The 18,880-nt window shown below is 40.7% G+C and overlaps 1 protein-coding gene across 3 annotated transcripts; it reads left to right on the top strand.

Annotated features, from left to right (window-relative positions):
• Positions 1-18,482, top strand: ca9 (carbonic anhydrase IX). Of its 3 annotated transcripts, none has more exons than XM_029710413.1 (12): positions 1-750; positions 6,900-6,932; positions 8,015-8,185; positions 8,356-8,450; positions 9,395-9,487; positions 9,730-9,796; positions 12,425-12,582; positions 13,654-13,780; positions 14,505-14,588; positions 16,350-16,364; positions 16,626-16,715; positions 17,190-18,482. In XM_029710413.1, exons 1-12 carry the CDS (start codon positions 618-620, stop codon positions 17,309-17,311), a joined length of 1,188 nt encoding a protein of 395 aa, XP_029566273.1. In that variant the 5' UTR covers positions 1-617; the 3' UTR covers positions 17,312-18,482. The 3 variants fall into 3 exon arrangements, with proteins under 3 accessions (XP_029566273.1, XP_029566272.1, XP_029566274.1); XM_029710412.1 differs by having other exon boundaries at positions 3-750; positions 8,356-8,498; XM_029710414.1 differs by having other exon boundaries at positions 7-750; positions 8,356-8,498; positions 16,626-16,719.
• The last annotated feature ends 398 nt before the right edge of the window (positions 18,483-18,880 follow it).

Raw genomic sequence — 18,880 nt, 5'->3', positions numbered from 1 at the left:
CTGACAAGGCACGAGATTAGATAGGGACTGTGTGTGTGTCTGTGGCTGTGTGTGGGTCTAGTCCAGCAGAAAGAGAGGGAAGTGGGGGAGAACAGGGGATGTACCAGGCACCTTGAGCAGCTCCTAGGCTCCTGATTGGTGCCTGGGCTGTCCTCCGAGTTGCCTTTAAAAAGCCCAGACCAGATGACCTGGCCCTAGATCCAGTAACGGTGAAGGAGAGGAGACACAGGTCAATGAGTGAAGAGAGAGTATGAAGACTGAAGCTTGGTATATTGAAGACAACTTTACTCCTCTTACCTTCTTGCTAAGTGTGCTTTGTTGAAACCTGCTCTGTTGAAACGTGCTCTGTTGCCTAGCTGAACATTTCTCTTCTCAGGACAAAATTACTACTGAGTGTCCGGTTGATAACTAGCTGGGTGCTGTCTCACTAAAGACAGTTTGACTGAACACAGACGGACAGTAGACTTCCTTGCATAGTCTATATGTAGACTACCTGAGAGACAGACAGTAGACTTCATTACATAGTTTAACTGTAGACTGAATACCTGACAGACCATTTTCAGAGAACTGCCACAGTGCTTGTTTGACACAGGAGATCCTAACAATACCTTGACCAGATGATTCTCAAGATCTTCCTCACCTTCCTCTTCCTCCATGGTCTGGTGCTAAATGCATCCTCCTCTTCCTCATCCTCCGAAGAGGAGGATGGCGGGAGCAGTGAGAAGGACAGCGGGGAGCATCATCCTAAAGGTGAGTGTTGTGGCTGCTACTGACCCAGCAAGGTGGTGTTATTTCAACTGGTCAGATGGGATGTTTTATGTTTAGTGGGTAGTAGTGTGATGTGTGTAGTAGTGTGATTTGTGATGTGTGTAGTAGTGTGATTTGTGATGTGTGTAGTAGTGTGATGTGTGATTTGTGATGTGTGTAGTAGTGTGATGTGTGTAGTAGTGTGATGTGTATGGTGCTTCAGAAGACGTTGGCTAAACGTTGATCGGACAGTGGACCTGGTTTCAGTTCAGAAGACAAGGTCTTTGGTATTGCATCATTGCTTCGTTTCAAGATTAATTCATGATTCACTTTTTTATTTGAATACTTGGTTAGATATAAAAACATTTTTTTACAATAATGCTTTTTTTATTGTAACATCTCAATAAAGACTGTTACTCAAGTTTGTATTCAAAAGCTAGTCTTTCTAGCAATAGTTTTCACCTTTTATGCAAGTATTATCAAAATGGTTTTGATTAAAGTTCATAAAAAAATATTTAAACCCAAAACATGTGTTTTAAATCCTGTAAGAGTGATTAGGCAAAGCTTCGGATGTGTGTGGGTAAGCGTTCTAACACGAGGAAAATAGAGCCAGTGTTTTTCACCACTGTCATAATCACTCCTCCAGATCACCTCATGCTTATTTACCAGTGCAGATAAGTCACCTAATTGTGTCAGACGCAATTACCACCTAGATAAACGAGTCCTTCCTTTAGACTTTGGACAATGGACGAGACATACATGGGCAGGGATAGGAGTATTGATTCTGTTATAACCTACAGTATTATCTAAAATTTCAACAAATAGTTTGAGGATATTGTTTATGCAGAGTATTATATTCCAACAAGTGATGACTTAGTGCTTCCTAGTTCAATGTCTTTGATTTCAACAGGAGGTAGCCTACACCTGAGATTAGAACATTAGGCAATATACAGTATTTAACCATTCTATTGTACCATATGTTTGTTTTAAGCTGGTTAGAGATGTTCCATCATGAAAAGGCATACATGATTAATCAAAGTAAGGATTTCAAGATTCAAAATCATATTTTACATACATTTCTTTTCATGACATGTAAAACCTTCAATTGTTGCTCTTTATGAATATGCCAATGGCAGCCTAATTTCTTAATTTAAATTATTTAATATTGTCACTGTAAAACCAATTTCCGTCAGGTTGGACTCTACTGACAGCTTACAATTAAGTGCTCGGTCATAAAGAAAATACCTCAGATCTGAACACAAGCCTCACAGGAATTTATAAATTTTTTTTTTAAAAAGTTAGAATTTTGGCGTCTGTGGTATTTCGTGGGGGAGAGAGGTGGGGGATACAGGCACAGTCACTGGGATACGTGCTGTATTGGGAGTACTGACAACTACACTAATGATGTTTTATCGTGGCTGTCTCAGTCTGTCTTTGACAGGAAGTTACAAAGTGGAGACAGCAAGACAAGTCCTATAAACCATGTCTCCACTCATAAGACTAGTGTTGACACTAGACTACACACTTGACTTGGCAGCATCTGGTCCCAAATATTGGATCTAGCCAATTTTATACACATGATTTATACATACGTTTTTTGATATGGCTGAGACAGGTTTTCATGAAGAACAAGACTAAACTAAAACCGTTTAAAGCTTCTGGATGAACATTCTGCTGTCCCTAAAGGACATGCTGTGTTTGGCTAAATAGACAGCCAATATGGATAGAACATCCCATTCCTCATATGTAGAAAAAGAAACAGTTACATTCTTTTGTCCAAATAATCAGACCTTTGAAAATACTTGAAGATTTTCATTTAGTTCCAAAAACAAGGAATCCTTTAGCTCTTTTAAAACCAGATTTTTGGCATCGATGGAAGTTGCCCAACAAACTTATTAGGGTTTCAGTGTTTACAAATACCAAAACAGTGAGTTTACTAATCCATATTAAGCACTTGTGAGAACAAACACATTTTCTGTTTATTTTCACACAGAGACATGCTTCCGTGATGCTTGTTTGAAACTAAATTTGGCCTCACCGGTATTTTGAACTGTCTAAAGAAAAGTTCAACATTTACTTTAACACATCCTTGTGAGGAATAGGAAGGGCTTTCATTTCTAACTCCATCTTTCTTTTGATACAATAATCGGATGCATTGGGATTTGGTAAAGTAGTTTATAGAAAAGTATTTACACCCAATTAAATTGTAACCATTGTAACCTAGCTGTAATTCTTTACATAATGACCTTTGTTTATCCACCTTATGGGCAATATAAAAGTCAAATTACAGCTAACCAAAAATAAAAGCAAATTTGTGCTTCTTTAGCATCTTTTGGCATAATAAAGACATTATTTCTAATGAGGTGGACTAATATGGTAACATTTATTTGAAATGATTCAATAATACTGACATCAGGGTTTCCCTTCTACTGACTCACTGTGGAAGAAGTGACGTACTAAATGTTAGACTGCACATTCTGAATCACAGCACATTCTGCCCTGAGATTTGACTGTACGTTTTAAAAGGCACGTAGAGTCCGTGTGCCCTGGCAAAAGGTGCAGTGATTCAGAATGTGCAGTCCGGCATTTCATCAGCCAGCCTTTCCACGTGTCAGACTCAATAGCAGTAATACACTACTGTCTTCTGTGTGGCTGCCTACCGCAGAGACGCACCCACAAACCAATGGCTCCTTTTTAAACCGTAGAATTAAAAAAGAGGCATCACCAATGTTGAGGTGAAATATCGAATTCATGATTTACTGACCAAGTGTTAAACATGGGGTTCTGCTTGTGGCTTTTCTCAGTGGTACAATAAGTATATTCATACGTCAAACAGACAGGTGAATCAACTGAACGTTCCCTCCAAACTTGTTGACGAGGTTGTTATAGTAAACTTAAACTAGGGGGAAAAAATGTGTGAACTGAAATTAAAATTAAAAACTGAAACCTTTTGAGAAAATTAAACCTAACTGAAAGTCAACTCAGTCTGGCTGTGTGCAGTGGATGACTTCTCACCAGTTTCTAAATTAAGTCTGAACACGTCACATCACAGAACTACCGGTTTCAAAATGAAGGGTCACCTCCCTTCCTAAAGTATGTCTCAGACAGACACAGTGAGGTTTTCACAGTCAAGTCTCACTGCCAGTTGTTCAATGCATCAAACTTCTCACTAAGATTCCTCAGTCCAGTCCTATGGTCTATTCTTAAAGGGGGATAACTGTATTCCAAATTGGATCCCGGTTTTAGTGATGTCAGCATTCTGATGATATCATCATCAGGCATGTCTTTAGGTGATGACATGCTCATAATGGTGAATCTGACAAAGGAGCTATTTACAATGGAGCCTAGTCTGCCTCCTCGGTCTCCCTGGTGGCTCAGGGGCCATGTAACACAACAATGACCCGGGGTTTTCCAATCAGGCTGTTTGGACCCGTCTGCCCCATTAGGAACATGGCACTCTGTCCCGTCTGATCCCCCTGAGCAAGGCTTAAAGGCGTCCGCTCGCTTCTCAGCCAAAACAGTTTGGAAGAGTTCGTGCATATATTATGAAGACACTTTGTGAAGTTTTTGTTCATTTTGGAATTCAGTGGGGTTCTTTACGGCTTTTCGGGCACACAATTTTTTTTCTTGAAGCAAGTTGAAGTCGGTAGCCAAAGTCTACGCCCTTTCATCAAGGATTGGTCAACAGTAGGGATTCTTCAATAAAGTCTTTGTTGTCATTCAACGAGAAACAACTCGTTTTCATGACATTTTTTTTTATTGAAAAATACTGCATCAAACATCCTAGTTAGATGTAAAATTGCATGACTAAGATCTCTGCATAATGTCAAAATTAATGACAGATATTTTTTTTGTTATCTTAGCTTAAGACTCAAACTGCTACAGACCTATATCTATCCTACCCTGCCTTTCTAAGGTCTTTGAAAGCCAAGATAACAAACAGATTACCGAACATTTCGAATCTCACCGTACACTCTCCGCTATGCAATCCGGTTTCAGAGCTGGTCACGGGTGCACCTCAGCCACGCTCAAGGTCCTAAACGATATCATAACCGCCATCGATAAGAGACATTACTGTGCAGCCGTATTCATCGACCTGGCCAAGGCTTTCGACTCTGTCAATCACAACATTCTTATTGGCAGACTCAACAGCCTTGGTTTCTCAAATGATTGCCTCGCCTGGTTCACCAACTACTTCTCCGATAGAGTTCAGTATGTAAAATTGGAGGGCTTGTTGTCCGGAATTGGGTTCAATTCTCGGGCCGACTCTCTTCTCTGTAAACATCAATGATGTCGCTCTTGCTGCTGGTGACTCTCTGATCCACCTCTACGCAGACGGCACCATTCTGTATACTTCTGGCCCTTCTTTGGACACTGTGTTAACTACCCTCCAGATGAGCTTCAATGCCATACAACTCTCCTTCCGTGGCCTCCAACTGCTCTTAAATGCAAGTAAAACTAAATGCATGCTCTTCAACCGATCGCACCTACCCACCTGTCCAGCATCACTACTCTGGACGGTTCTGACTTAGAATATGTGCACAACTACAAATACCTAGGTGTCTGGTAGCAGCACCCACCCGTAGCTCGCGCTCCAGCAGGTATATCTCACTGGTCACCCCCAAAGCCAATCCTTCCTTTGGGCGCCTCTGTTTCCAATTCTCTACTGCCAATGACTGGAACGAACTGCAAAAATCTCTGAAGCTGGAGACTCTTACCTCCCTCACTAGTTTTAAGCACCAGCTGTCAGAGCAGCTCACAAATCACTGCACCTGTACATAGCTCATCTGTAAAGAGCCCATCCAATCTACCTCATCCCCATACTGTATTTATTTATTAATCTTGCTCCTTTGCACCCCAGTATCTCTACTTGCACATTCATCTTCTGCACATCCTACTATTCCAGTGTCTAATTGCCAAATTGTAATTACTTCGCCACCATGGCCTATTTATTGCCTTACCTCTCTTATCCTGCCTCATTTGCACATGCTGTATATAGATTTTTCTACTGTATTATCGATTGTATGTTTGTTTATTCCATGTGTAACTCTGTGTTGTTGTATGTGTCGAACTGCTTTGCTTTATCTTGGCCAGGTCGCAGTTGCAAATGAGAACTTGTTCTCAACTAGCCTACCTGGTTAACTAAAGGTGAAATAATTTTTATTTTTAAATTCTGACTATTTTGAGGAAGTGTATACTGGCTACGGTGTCTCAAAATGGACAAATAGTACTATTGCCGCTTTTTTCAAGTTTATCAAGTGAAAGTCTTTTAAGTGAGTATGCGAGTACACTCGTTCGGTTCTCTACTGTTCGGTTCTCTACTGTTCGGTTCTCTACTGTTCGGTTCTCTACTGTTCGGTTCTCTACTGTTCGGTTCTCTACTGTTCGGTTCTCTACCGTTCGGTTCTCTACCGTTCGGTTCTCTACCGTTCGGTTCTCTACCGTTCGGTTCTCTACTGTTCGGTTCTCCGCAAGGCGCCAGCCGAACTGAAGTATGCTGACGCCTTTACTGGCAGGCTGGATAATAGACTCATTCACACAAGGGCATACAGTGGGGGATTGATAATGGCCACGTTCACACAAGAGCATACAGTTAGGATTGTGTGTGTGGTTAAAAGAGTAATAGTAAATATCTGCGTCATCCAGAACCAGAGTGCTCAGATACCTGGCTCTTTCAACTTGGGATTAGAACTTGGCTGCTTCCTTTTAACCATTTAAAGAACCTAAGCTGATGAAATACATCCTGAATGGTTGATCAGAATTGTACAGTTATGCCTAAATATGTACTTACGTCGTAAATGGATATGTATTGGGTTAGCCTAACACATAAGAATGGGTCACAGTTGTTCCAAGTCATTTTTTGATGAGTGCATTTGCCAATATCTGTTTGGTTGCTGCAATAGGTGGATATTACTTAAGCATAGTTTGGAATTAACTTTAATAAACACAATATTTCAAGATCAGCTATTTGATCCCACATATCTGATCCTCAGACAAAACAGTTTGAATTATTATTCTCTAATAACGTCAACTTTTTAGTAACCTGTAAAATTATAAACTCACAAATGCATATATTCATGCTGCTCATATTGTTTTGCTGCCGTTCACTACAAATCACTGATAAATTAATCCTCTTCCCTCTTTTTCTGCAGGTGTCCCTCATGGTGGACACTGGGGCTACGAAGGTAAATATTCACAACCGTTGTTATTACGAGAATACATGCACTGTATCCTTCTCTCTGCACAGGCTGATCTGCCTTATCGGTCCAACTATCAGTTACCAACACAAGTCTCTTTTTCTGTCGCTCAAAGAAAGGCTTATCACGTCTGTAATAAAGAGAGAACCATGTTTTGCTTTAGTTACGGTGGTAAAATAAGATCATAAATGTGAGCCAGAGGTACAAACTCTACCAATACTCAAGACACCTCACTTAGCATATAGTCTTCATTGATATGAGTGGAACATCCCACTGTTAATGTCCACCTCCACGATCGATCTTGTACCTGTAGCTTGGTATTACTTAGTGAGAAGAAGCCATAATGTAACTGAATGAGTGAAGTTAGCGTGACCTAAGATTGCTTGATAGTTATTAAACAGTTCATTGATAATAATAGTAATTGTGTTTGCTATTGTTGATCTCTTTATGAATGGTTGTGATCAAGAACTTTAATTTATAGCCTCTTGTTACAGGTGTTAAACTAAACACATTAATACTCCCACATCATTAATCAAATATTATCGCCCCAGAGTTAAATAAGACGGTATACAGCTTATTCATTACTATTTCCTGGTGGTCATCACTATTTCCTGGTGGTCATCACTATTTCCTGGTGTTCATCACTATTTCCTGGTGTTCATCACTATTTCCTGGTGGTCATCACTATTTCCTGGTGGTCATCACTATTTCCTGGTGGTCATCACTATTTCCTGGTGTTCATCACTATTTCCTGGTGGTCATCACTATTTCCTGGTGGTCATCACTATTTCCTGGTGGTCATCACTATTTCCTGGTGGTCATCACTATTTCCTGGTGGTCATCAATAGTTACTATTTCATGATTCCTTACTAACTTTTTCTTGCTGGTGTTCATAGTTTCACTGACACTTGCAGTGTCATGCATATTTCACTTCATGCAGGATTTCCTGTGTAAATCTCATGTGCAAAAAACTTGTGTTCATAAGAAGAGAGCCGTGTCTTATCATTAACTAAGTCACACTGCGGAAGGGCCATTGTTCTGTTAATAATTTCCCCACATCCTATTGACAGATCAAGCTGCCTGGTCCTCTGAGTTCTCACACTGCAGTGGAAAATCCCAGTCTCCCATTGACATTGATACCAGGAGAGCCCTCTATGACCGCAGCCTGCCACCCATAACACTGGAGGGCTATGATCTGACAGACAGCTTAGCATTGACACTTTTGAACAACGGCCATACCTGTAAGTTCCTGGCTGTTTAATATGCATTATATTGACAGTACGAGCAACATTTATTAGGCAACATTTTTCCTTATAAAGCTGTACCAAAACGTGGATGGCTTTGCAGAGGGTTCTACACTTGGAAAACTAAATAGAACCAAGTAGTTGTTGTGCCCTGTGTGTGTCTCCAGTGCAGCTGGTCCTGCCCAACACCATGCGCATCACCAGTGGGTTTGACAACGAGTTCCGGGCCGCCCAACTGCATTTCCACTGGGGGACCAAAGAGGTACCAGGATCTGAACACACCATAGATAACGTCCATTTCCCTGCAGAGGTGAGGAAGTCAGAAATACTGGGGAAATGAAAAAATGACCCAGAATTATTGCAGGTTCAATTAGTTTAAACTGAAAATCCTTTTATTGCCCATCAAATCTATATGTCAAGATGGGAAATTTTCTTTGGCATGTGGCTCATAGTCAACATACTAAAAGCGACAACACTGACAAGACAACACAGCAATTTTAATATTTTAGTATTTTATTAGGACCCCATTAGCTGTTGCGATAACATCAACAACTCTTCCCGGGGTCCTCACAAAACATGAAACATGACATAATACAGAACATTAATAGACAAGAACAGTTCAAGGACAGAACTACAGAAATGTAAAACAAGAAAAAAGTTCTGTACTTACTCAATACAGAGAAAAGAAACCTAATAGTCTAGGCTTTTAACATTTACATATTTACATATTCTAGGGCTTTACCATTTCACATTTACATATTCATATCTTCTATGGCTTTACATTTACATATTTACATATTCATACATGACATTTACATCCAGAAGCACCTAGGACATCACTACCATGATTCACTACTAACTATTTCTTGCTGGTGTTCATTGTTTCACTGACACTTGCAGTGTCTGTACTGACTCAACGCTGGGAAAAGAAACTTACTATTCGAGGCTTTTAACATTTACATATTCATATATTACATGTATATTCAGTAGCATCAAGGCCATCACTTACACATAGCCTACATATCAGTACATGCACACCAAATATTCAGGTGAAATAGGTGAGAGGTGTTGCTTTATCTGATTTTTGAAACCATGTTTGCTGTTCACTTGAGCAGTAGGAGATGGAAGAGAAGTTCCGTGCAATCATGGCTCTAAATAATACTGTACCAAACAGTGACGGACATGTTCCCGTGCTTCTCTTCCCAGATTCACATAGTTCATTACAACTCTAAATATGCAAATCTGTCCGAGGCAGCCAGCAAATCAGATGGCCTGGCTGTATTAGGGGGCTTCATTGGGGTAAGTTATTCCTCACATGTAGAATTATACCAGTAATAACAACTCATCACGGTGACTCAAAGGTTTGAAGTGTCATTTGTCTATTTTCATGCACCACTACTGGATAAGATTCTAGGATAAGACATTTGTCTTGGGTTTCACATACTTAAAAAACAGACATTAATCAGAAGAATCCTTGAGATTATTAAATAAATTATACAAAAGTAATCACTTTAATCACTTCCTGACTCTTTTTGATTTAGATTGGTCTTCATGAGAATGACAACTATGAAAAGATCCTGTCTGCGCTCGCTGATGTCAGCATCGAAGGTAACCCCGTGATATGCCTCTAGCCATAGACCATTTTGTTTTGTGGCCAAAACATTGTGTACTACAATGTTGGATGTAGTTTACATACTCCTTTCTTGAAATGTTCTTGTGTTGTCTCCAACAGATTGGAGACTGTTTTCTCATTTATGCTTTCTAGGTTCATAAAATGAATATAGCAAGATCATTTTAGAGAATTGACAGAAAATTAGATAGAACTGTATTACTGAGAATCTAATCTCGGAAACCCAGAACTAAAATCTTGCATAATTGCATCAGATGCTCCATTAGCTTCTAGGGGAGATATATGAGAAAGATGCTAACAAGACGAGCAAAGTCTTCACCCCCCTAAACAGAAACTCTCAGCAGGGTTGGGGTCAATTCTGCAAATTATATTCTAATTCAATTCCCTCTCCCTGTAAATTCCATTTAATGAAATTAAATTCCAGGTTAGTCTTTGAATTCAGAAATAATTGAATTCCTCTCAATTCAAGTGTTAGGTAAATTCCAATAATTAAATTCCCACTTTGTATTATCCCCAACAGTTATATGAATTCCAATTTGAATTCAGTGGCCGTACAACATTTACAAGATTTGACATCTGCAGAAGTAAGAGCATTCATACCTCTTGATCTTCGGCGGGGCTGTCATACGCATTCAATACTTGTAGAGATTTGGGCTAAACTAGCCATCCAGCTAATTACTAGCTAAATGAAATGACAAGACCTTACCTTTTCTGAGATGTTGGAATCCATTTCCCAGCGCTTGACATAGGAACTCAGCCAAGATAACATTAAGTAAAAAGGCTGCACGGTTTCCTACCTGCATCTCCACTTCAACCATTCATTTAGCTCTATGAGCTTATCCTACAACTGCCTTCACTTCTTGTGGAAAGCTTCCTCTTCCATAGATTCGGAAAGAGGTCAATGGAACTAAACCAAAACAATGGGAATGCCATGGAAACGCGTTGGGGAAAGATCCCGAATCTCCTCTTTACCCCCCCAGCAAAATTTGCCTGCATTTAGGCTAATGTTTATGTGTATTTCACACTATGTTGAGGTAAAATCAGAGTATAATGCTTATATGGATGTTAAGCCCAATACATGTTCATGTCTAAATGCATGCTCTTCAAACGATCGCTGCCTGCACCTGCCCACCCGTCCAGCATCACTACTCTGGACGGTTCTGACTTAGAATATGTGGACAACTACAAATACCTAGGTGTCTGGTTAGACTGTAAACTCTCCTTCCAGACTCACATCAAACATCTCCAATCCAAAGTTAAATCTAGAATTGGCTTCCTATTTCACAACAAAGCATCCTTCACTCATGCTGCCAAACATACCCTCGTAAAACTGACCATCCTACCGATCCTCGACTTCGGCGATGTCATTTACAAAATAGCCTCCAATACCCTAGTCAATAAACTGGATGCAGTCTATCACAGTGCCATCCGTTTTGTCAGCAAAGCCCCATATACTACCCACCACTGCGACCTGTACGCTCTTGTTGGCTGGCCCTCGCTTCATACTCGTCGCCAAACCCACTGGCAGGGTCATCTACAAGACCCTGCTAGGTAAAGTTCCCCCTTATCTCAGCTCACTGGTCACCATAGCAGCACCCACCTGTAGCATGCACTCCAGCAGGTACATTTCACTGGTCACCATAGCAGCACCCACCTGTAGCACGCGGTCCAGCAGGTATATCTCTCTGGTCACCCCCAAAGCCAATTCCTCCTTTGGCCATCTCTCCTTCCAGTTCTCTGCTGCCAATGACTGGAACGAACTACAAAAATCTCTGAAACTGGAAACACTTATCTCCCTCACTAGCTTTAAGCACCAGCTGTCAGAGCAGCTCACAGATCACTGCACCTATACATAGCCCATCTATAATTTAGCCCAAACAACTACCTCTTCCCCTACTGTATTTATTTATTTATTTATTTTGCTCCTTTGCACCCCATTATTTCTATTTCTACTTTGCACTTTCTTCCACTACAAATCTACCATTCCAGTGTTTTACTTGCTATATTGTATTTACTTCACCACCATGGCCTTTTTTTGCCTTTACCTCCCTTATCTCACCTCATTTGCTCACATTGTATATAGACTTATTTTTCTACGGTATTATTGACTGCATGGTTGTTTTACTACATGTGTAACTCTGTGTTGTTGTATGTGTCGAACTGCTTTGCTTTATCTTGGCCAGGTCGCAATTGTAAATGAGAACTTGTTCTCAACTTGCCTACCTGGTTAAATAAAGGTGAAATAAAATGTAATTTTTTTTTTTTTAAATGTCATCGTCACCAATCAACTGCATTACAGTTAAAAACAAATTTGACTACCACCACCGATTTCTGTATGCTAGCTGCGAACTGGAGTCAGCATTTATGTGCATCTGCCCACAAGAGATTACTAAGAATCCACATGGTGTTTCTCACATTCTTAGTGATTAGATTAGATTGTACTTTAATGTCCGTTTTCACAGAAATGTGTATTCCATACAGAAACTGCAATGCGTTAAAAGAAATCCACAACAGAAGGAGAGACATAAACATTAAGGAGAAACAAAATGACAGCTTAAGGACCCACATGGTCCACACAATTGATGAACTCTTTTACACCTTTCCAGAGTCTAACACTGAGATCCCTGCCTTCAATGTCCGTCATCTTTTGCCAAACAAGCTGGAGCGCTTCTACAGATATAATGGCTCTCTTACTACTCCTCCCTGCTTCCAAACAGTCAACTGGACAATGTTCAATGATACCATCACAGTGTCCAGGAGGCAGGTCAGTAATAATACCATCACAGTGTCCAGGAGGCAGGTCAGTAATGATACCATCACAGTGTCCAGGAGGCAGGTCAGTAATGATACCATCACAGTGCCCAGGAGGCAGGTCAGTAATGATACCATCACAGTGTCCAGGAGGCAGGTCAGTAATGATACCATCACAGTGTCCAGGAGGCAGGTCAGTAATGATACCATCACAGTGTCCAGGAGGCAGGTCAGTAATGATACCATCACAGTGTCCAGGAGGCAGGTCAGTAATGATACCATCACAGTGTCCAGGAGGCAGGTCAGTAATGATACCATCACAGTGTCCAGGAGGCAGGTCAGTAATGATACCATCACATTGTCCAGGAGGCAGGTCAGAAATGATACCATAGTATACAGGAGGCAGGTCAGTAATGATACCATCACAGTGTCCAGGAGGCAGGTCAGTAATGATACCATTGTGTACAGGAGGCAGGTCAGTAATGATACCATATTCTATCGGAGGCAGGTCAGTAATGATACCATCATAGTGTACAGGAGGCAGGTCAGTAATGATACCATCATAGTGTTCAGGAGGCAGGTCAGTAATGATACCATCATAGTGTACAGGAGGCAGGTCAGTAATGATACCATCATAGTGTACAGGAGGCAGGTCAGTAATGATACCATCATAGTGTACAGGAGGCAGGTCAGTAATGATACCATTGTGTACAGGAGGCAGGTCAGTAATGATACCAGGGTTTCCAGGAGGCAGGTCAGTCACCAACCCAGGAGATTGATTTACAGATTGACTTGCATCATGTATACCTCCTTGAGAGTACAAGAGATCCACTACTACCTGTACTGTATGTCTGTATTTTCATGTCTAAAAATAGATCTTCAAACAAGAGAAATGTAACGTTTAGACAGAGCACTACTAGATAATGTTTTAATTTGTTTTACACATTTATTAAATTCAATTATATGGTAATCTGTTTGAAAACTGTGTCGGTCATGGTGGCTGAACATAACAGTAGAATCTATCTTCAATCTACAATATGGTAATGAATCTCCATGTTGATGGTGTCCATGTTGTGTTCTCCAGTTGGCTGCTCTGGAGGACACCCTGAAAGCAGGCCAACACCAGCACCTGACCAAGAACTTCAGAGCACCTCAGCTTCTACATGGGAGACACGTCCTCGCCTCGTTCACAGACACTCCCACCATAATCGGTTAGTAAACATCGTCCCCCTATGCACACTTCACGTGTGTTCCACCTTAGGCAACCTCGCTGTCTTGTGAGACATTCACAAACTATAGACCAACGTCATTTGAGAAGCTAAGCCGAGGTCAAGGGTTTTACGGTCCTGGTTGCACAACTCTTACAAGCCAGAGGCTTTTTGTTGAGGTTTTGTATGTACACACGACACAAGTTTCACAAGACAGAAACCCAGTGTGCCCTTAACAGGTATTGATCTTAGCACTCTATACATGTTGATCAGTCTCATGACCAGAGCACACATGTACATACGTATACTTCATGTCAAATGGGTTCATGTATGACCTTGTAAAGGTTGGGAGTACTTTCAGAAACAAACTCATCACTCAAAGGCAGGGGTATTGCATGTTAACGTACAACCTTCACGAGAACGTGTGAAAATTCCTTCTTCTACATGATACATCTCATATTATTAGTGTGACGGTTACATGAGAGGTGGTCGACTCTAGGGAATTCTGTCATTTATTTGTTTATTCATTCATGTTCTTCTGACCACTACGCTATTCACATTGATATTATTATTCATATTATTATTGTTATTATAGTTATTATTATAGTTATTATTCATATTATTCATATTATTATTATTAATATGATTATTAATATTATTATTATTAATATTGTACTTTCTATCTATTCCCGTTAACATTGAGATAAGTCATTGTTTTTGCTTGCAGTTGCAGGACATCCAGGTATCTCTATCAACACCTTGTCGGAGACTGATGCCTCTAACAGTGAAGGGCCATCAACTGGGCCATCCGGTAAGCAAAGTATTATAAATCCAAAGACTATTTTTAGTATGATTAAAAAAAAAGTCAAACTCTGACGAGCCTGGAGTTCTAGGATATATAATAATGCCTTCTCACAGCCGCTGTCATGCGGAGCACCGAGAGAGTCAACCAAGGACAACCATGTCATTTAAATAATCACGTGTTGACTATGCAGGCTCCAATTGTCATCCATTTAGAAAAACTATGGTAGCCTAGTCCCAGATCAGTTTGTGCTATGATTTCAACATTATTTGGCATGACAAAGAGTGACAAGGCGTTGACAAGCAGCTGAGCACGAACAGATCTGGGACCAGGTTGAAACGCTGGTGGTGTACAAACAGATCTGGGACCAGGTTAAAATGCTGGTGGTGCAAAAACAGATCTGGGACCAGGTTAAAACGCTGGTGGTGCAAAAACAGATCTGGGACCAGGTTAAAACGCTGGTGGTGCAAAAACAGATCTGGGACCAGGCTAAAACGCTGGTGAGCACAAACAGATCTGGGACCAGGTTAAAACGCTGGTGAGCACAAACAGATCTGGGACCAGGTTGAAATGCTGGTGAGCACAAACAGATCTGGGACCAGGTTGAAACGCTGGTGGTGTACAAACAGATCTGGGACCAGGTTAAAACGCTGGTGGTGCACAAACAGATCTGGGACCAGGTTGAAACGCTGGTGAGCACAAACAGATCTGGGACCAGGTTAAAACGCTGGTGAGCACAAACAGATCTGGGACCAGGTTGAAATGCTGGTGAGCACAAACAGATCTTGGACCAGGTTGAAACGCTGGTGGTGCAAAAACAGATCTGGGACCAGGTTAAAACGCTGGTGAGCACAAACAGATCTGGGACCAGGTTAAAACGCTGGTGGTGCAAAAACAGATCTGGCACCAGGTTGAAATGCTGGTGAGCACAAACAAATCTGGGACCAGGTTGAAATGCTGGTGAGCACAAACAGATCTGGGTCCAGGTTGAAATGCTGGTGGTGCAAAAACAGATCTGGGACCAGGTTAAAACGCTGGTGAGCACAAACAGATCTGGGACCAGGTTAAAACGCTGGTGGTGCAAAAACAGATCTGGGACCAGGTTAAAACGCTGGTGAGCACAAACAGATCTGGGACCAGGTTAAAACGCTGGTGAGCACAAACAGATCTGGGACCAGGTTAAAACGCTGGTGGTGCATAGGACAATTGTTCTCTGGACGTACATGGGTTTTATAAGGGCAGGTGGCGCATGGTAGCCATGCTCCCCTTATCTTAATGTTTTCTTGAACATGCTCTTAGGCTGTTTGTCATACAGTTAACTGGAGTCCTGTGTGTACTGTGCAGTGTGTACACAGCATCTTGACTTTTCATTATTGATGTGATGGATGTCACTGGCTTTGATGCCAGAGCTTTGATTTGTAAAGGTAAACTGTTATTGGAGTAGAGTGAAGTTGCCCCAAGATGCTGATCTTGGGTCAGTATTTCATTTCCGACCACTAATGGTTAAGGTTAGGATTGGGGGAGGGGACGCTGATCCTAGATCTGTACCTAGAGGAAACTTCACCCCGGAGCTCTACTATCAGTGTCTGACGGGGCGTTTAGATGTAGATTGTACATATCAGAAGTTAAACAAGGCCTTGTGCTCTGAGCTGATGTTCTACGTTCACCATGCTGACCTTACCTGTGTGACAGGAACACAGACTGTTTAACATTTTACATGCTGGAGTTTATGTTTTAATATACATCTCTCTTTTTGTCATGTTTCTGTAGAGGTCCTGGCAAGAGGTAAGCTGTGCTCAACAGTAATACAAATCCAACGTGTACAACTTCTAACTAAATATAAGATACACAGTTTAAACGGTTTAAATACTTTCCCATGTATTCACTTCTTAAACAGTATTTAAATGAAGTTAAACACAAAATATGTAATTGATAACTGATGATGTTACATTTTCAAAATTCAGAATTGGTTTGTAACTGCCCGATTAAGGTAGGTTCATAAAAACATCTAGATGGTAAACATCTAATTGATGTCTTGATTTACAGGAGATATCTTGGCCATAGCCTTTGGAGCTCTCTTTGCCGTCACCTTGCTGCTATTCACGCTCTACGCATACCAACAGCGTAAAAAATACTGTAGGTAAGTAAGATTCCTTGATTTTCTCATTTCTGACAAATGATGAGTTCTGGTGTTGTTCCCGACATTTCCCAGAATGAAGACAGTCTTTGGCCGACCTGTCCAGTCATAAAACCAAATGTCCACGGAAAGATCCCTCTGTTTTGGTATGCAACAGATGTTCATTGCTGAAGACCAAATGTCCTTCGTCAAAGGCCAAAATGTCCTTTGTCAAATATCGTTTGAAAAACAATAAGTCGTTTTGCGACCCTTTGTTCCCTTGATTCCGGGATTCGTCACGTTTTCTAATGCACCCAACATACTATATATACTACATGCATACAGCTATACATACACCAATATAAACTGGTCAATATCGACCATTGTTATGTCATATCATACGGGCTACACGTACACTCCTATGCCATTGAGTTAAGCAGAGGCTGCAGGTCCACATTTTGTAGACTAAGTCTGTGTATTTCCTTTCTCTGCAGTATCAAAAAGGACTCCAGACAGAACGTTATCTACAAACCAGCAACTAAAGAAGAGGCATAGATGTCACTGGAAAGGAATCCTATTCAGATTCCATATTCAAACTATTTTCAATAAGAATTAAAGAGATTATCCAGTACTTTTCTAGACTTTTTAGCCAGTGGTTCTGAAAGTAGCTCTCACAAGCCAAAAGTGGTCCCTGAAAATTGCATACTATATCAGATTATGTGCAGATACTGTATGCGCAGCACGTCATCGCTCTCTCGCTCGCTCTACTGTGGTGCACGATGTGCCTCTTGCTAGTTGTCACTATTATGACGAGGGGTTGAAGCTCATTAGTTGAAATCAAACTGAAAAATGGAGGGAAAATAGACCATCAACCCTTCCAGGAAAAACAGTCGCTTTCAAACTAGGGATTTCATGTCTAATTACGGTAACACAGTAATTCTGATAATAGATTATGCATGTATGAACTACACATTGACACATCCAGCCCCAAAGTGGGATTTAAAAAAAATACTTAGTCGTTGCCAATGTTCTAGAGCCGGTGTCTTTAAAAGAGTTATGAAAGAGAATTCATATTGCTCAAACCAAGTTTGACATTTGCTCAGAATGATTGTCCTTGTCTTTGTTACTAATGCAAAGTGGTTTAAGTATGTAATATGTGTCAGTGGAGGCTGCTGAGGGGAGGACGGCTCATAATAATGCCTGGAATGGAGTGAATGGAATGGCATCAAACACATGGAAACCATGGAAACCATGTGTTTGATGTTGTTGATCACTTTCCACCTATTCTGCTCCAGCCGTTACTACATGCCTGTCCTCCCCAATTAAAGGTGCCACCAACCTCCTGTGATGTGTGTGTATATGGTACGTGTAGAAGAATAGCTGCAGTTACCACCTGAGTAGGAATGTGTACAATGTGTTCTATTTAATTGTGGTGGCAAAATGATAAGATGTTCATGAATACAATCCACCTGTCGATGTTCTAACTTCAATACAATTGACTTACTGTCGAAGAAAGTCAAATCACTTTTTCCCAGGGTGTTCACTTCGTTACAAGTACTAGAGCTGCAGATGAAAGTGTTATGCTGTATCGTGTGTGTTGGATATCATGCAGGAAGTGTTTTATATGAGTGTTGTATTGTTATTACTGTATATCCTCTAATGTATTCACACTTGTCACTAATACCGTTAAGTTGTTTTGTAGTTTACCTCTCAACCTCTCCACAACGGTGTATACGGATGTGCAATTGGACCTTGAAATGTACAATAAATGTGTTATATTCTTATAAAGTCTGTCTCATATGCCATCTATTAACTATGAGCAATACAAATCCACCAAAATGGGGATTAAATGAAGCCATAGCACCAACTGTGTCATTTAGTTAGTAGGGTCAATCAATCATCAGTAAAATGCTACAGTAAATAGCTATTTTTTTTAATTTAACCAGGCAAGTCAGTTAAGAACAAATTCTTATTTACAATCACGGCCTACCCCGGCCAAACTCAGATGACCTGGGCCAGCCTGGATTCGTGATACAGCCTGGATTCGAACCAGGGACTGTAGTGACACCTCTTGTACTGAGCTACAGTGCCTTAGATGGCTGTGCCACTCAGGAGCTAAACAGTAATACATTTTACGATTTCTCATCTATTTATAAAAAAAGAAGAAAGAAAAAACAATCTACTG

The sequence above is a fragment of the Salmo trutta genome, chromosome 23, assembly GCF_901001165.1.
Source record: "Salmo trutta chromosome 23, fSalTru1.1, whole genome shotgun sequence".
Classification (NCBI taxonomy): Eukaryota; Metazoa; Chordata; class Actinopteri; order Salmoniformes; family Salmonidae; genus Salmo; species Salmo trutta.
Note: the sequence above shows the minus strand (reverse complement) of the source record. Positions and strands in the feature narration are given on the sequence as shown.

Excerpts from the sequence above, each read along its gene's own strand:
- ca9 (XM_029710412.1), top strand. The coding sequence starts at position 618 with ATGATTCTCAAGATCTTCCTCACCTTCCTCTTCCTCCATGGTCTGGTG. Across the intron at positions 751-6,899 it reads CGGGGAGCATCATCCTAAAG|GTGTCCCTCATGGTGGACAC; the intron begins GTGAGTGTTGTG and ends CTTTTTCTGCAG. Across the intron at positions 8,499-9,394 it reads ACGTCCATTTCCCTGCAGAG|ATTCACATAGTTCATTACAA; the intron begins GTGAGGAAGTCA and ends TTCTCTTCCCAG.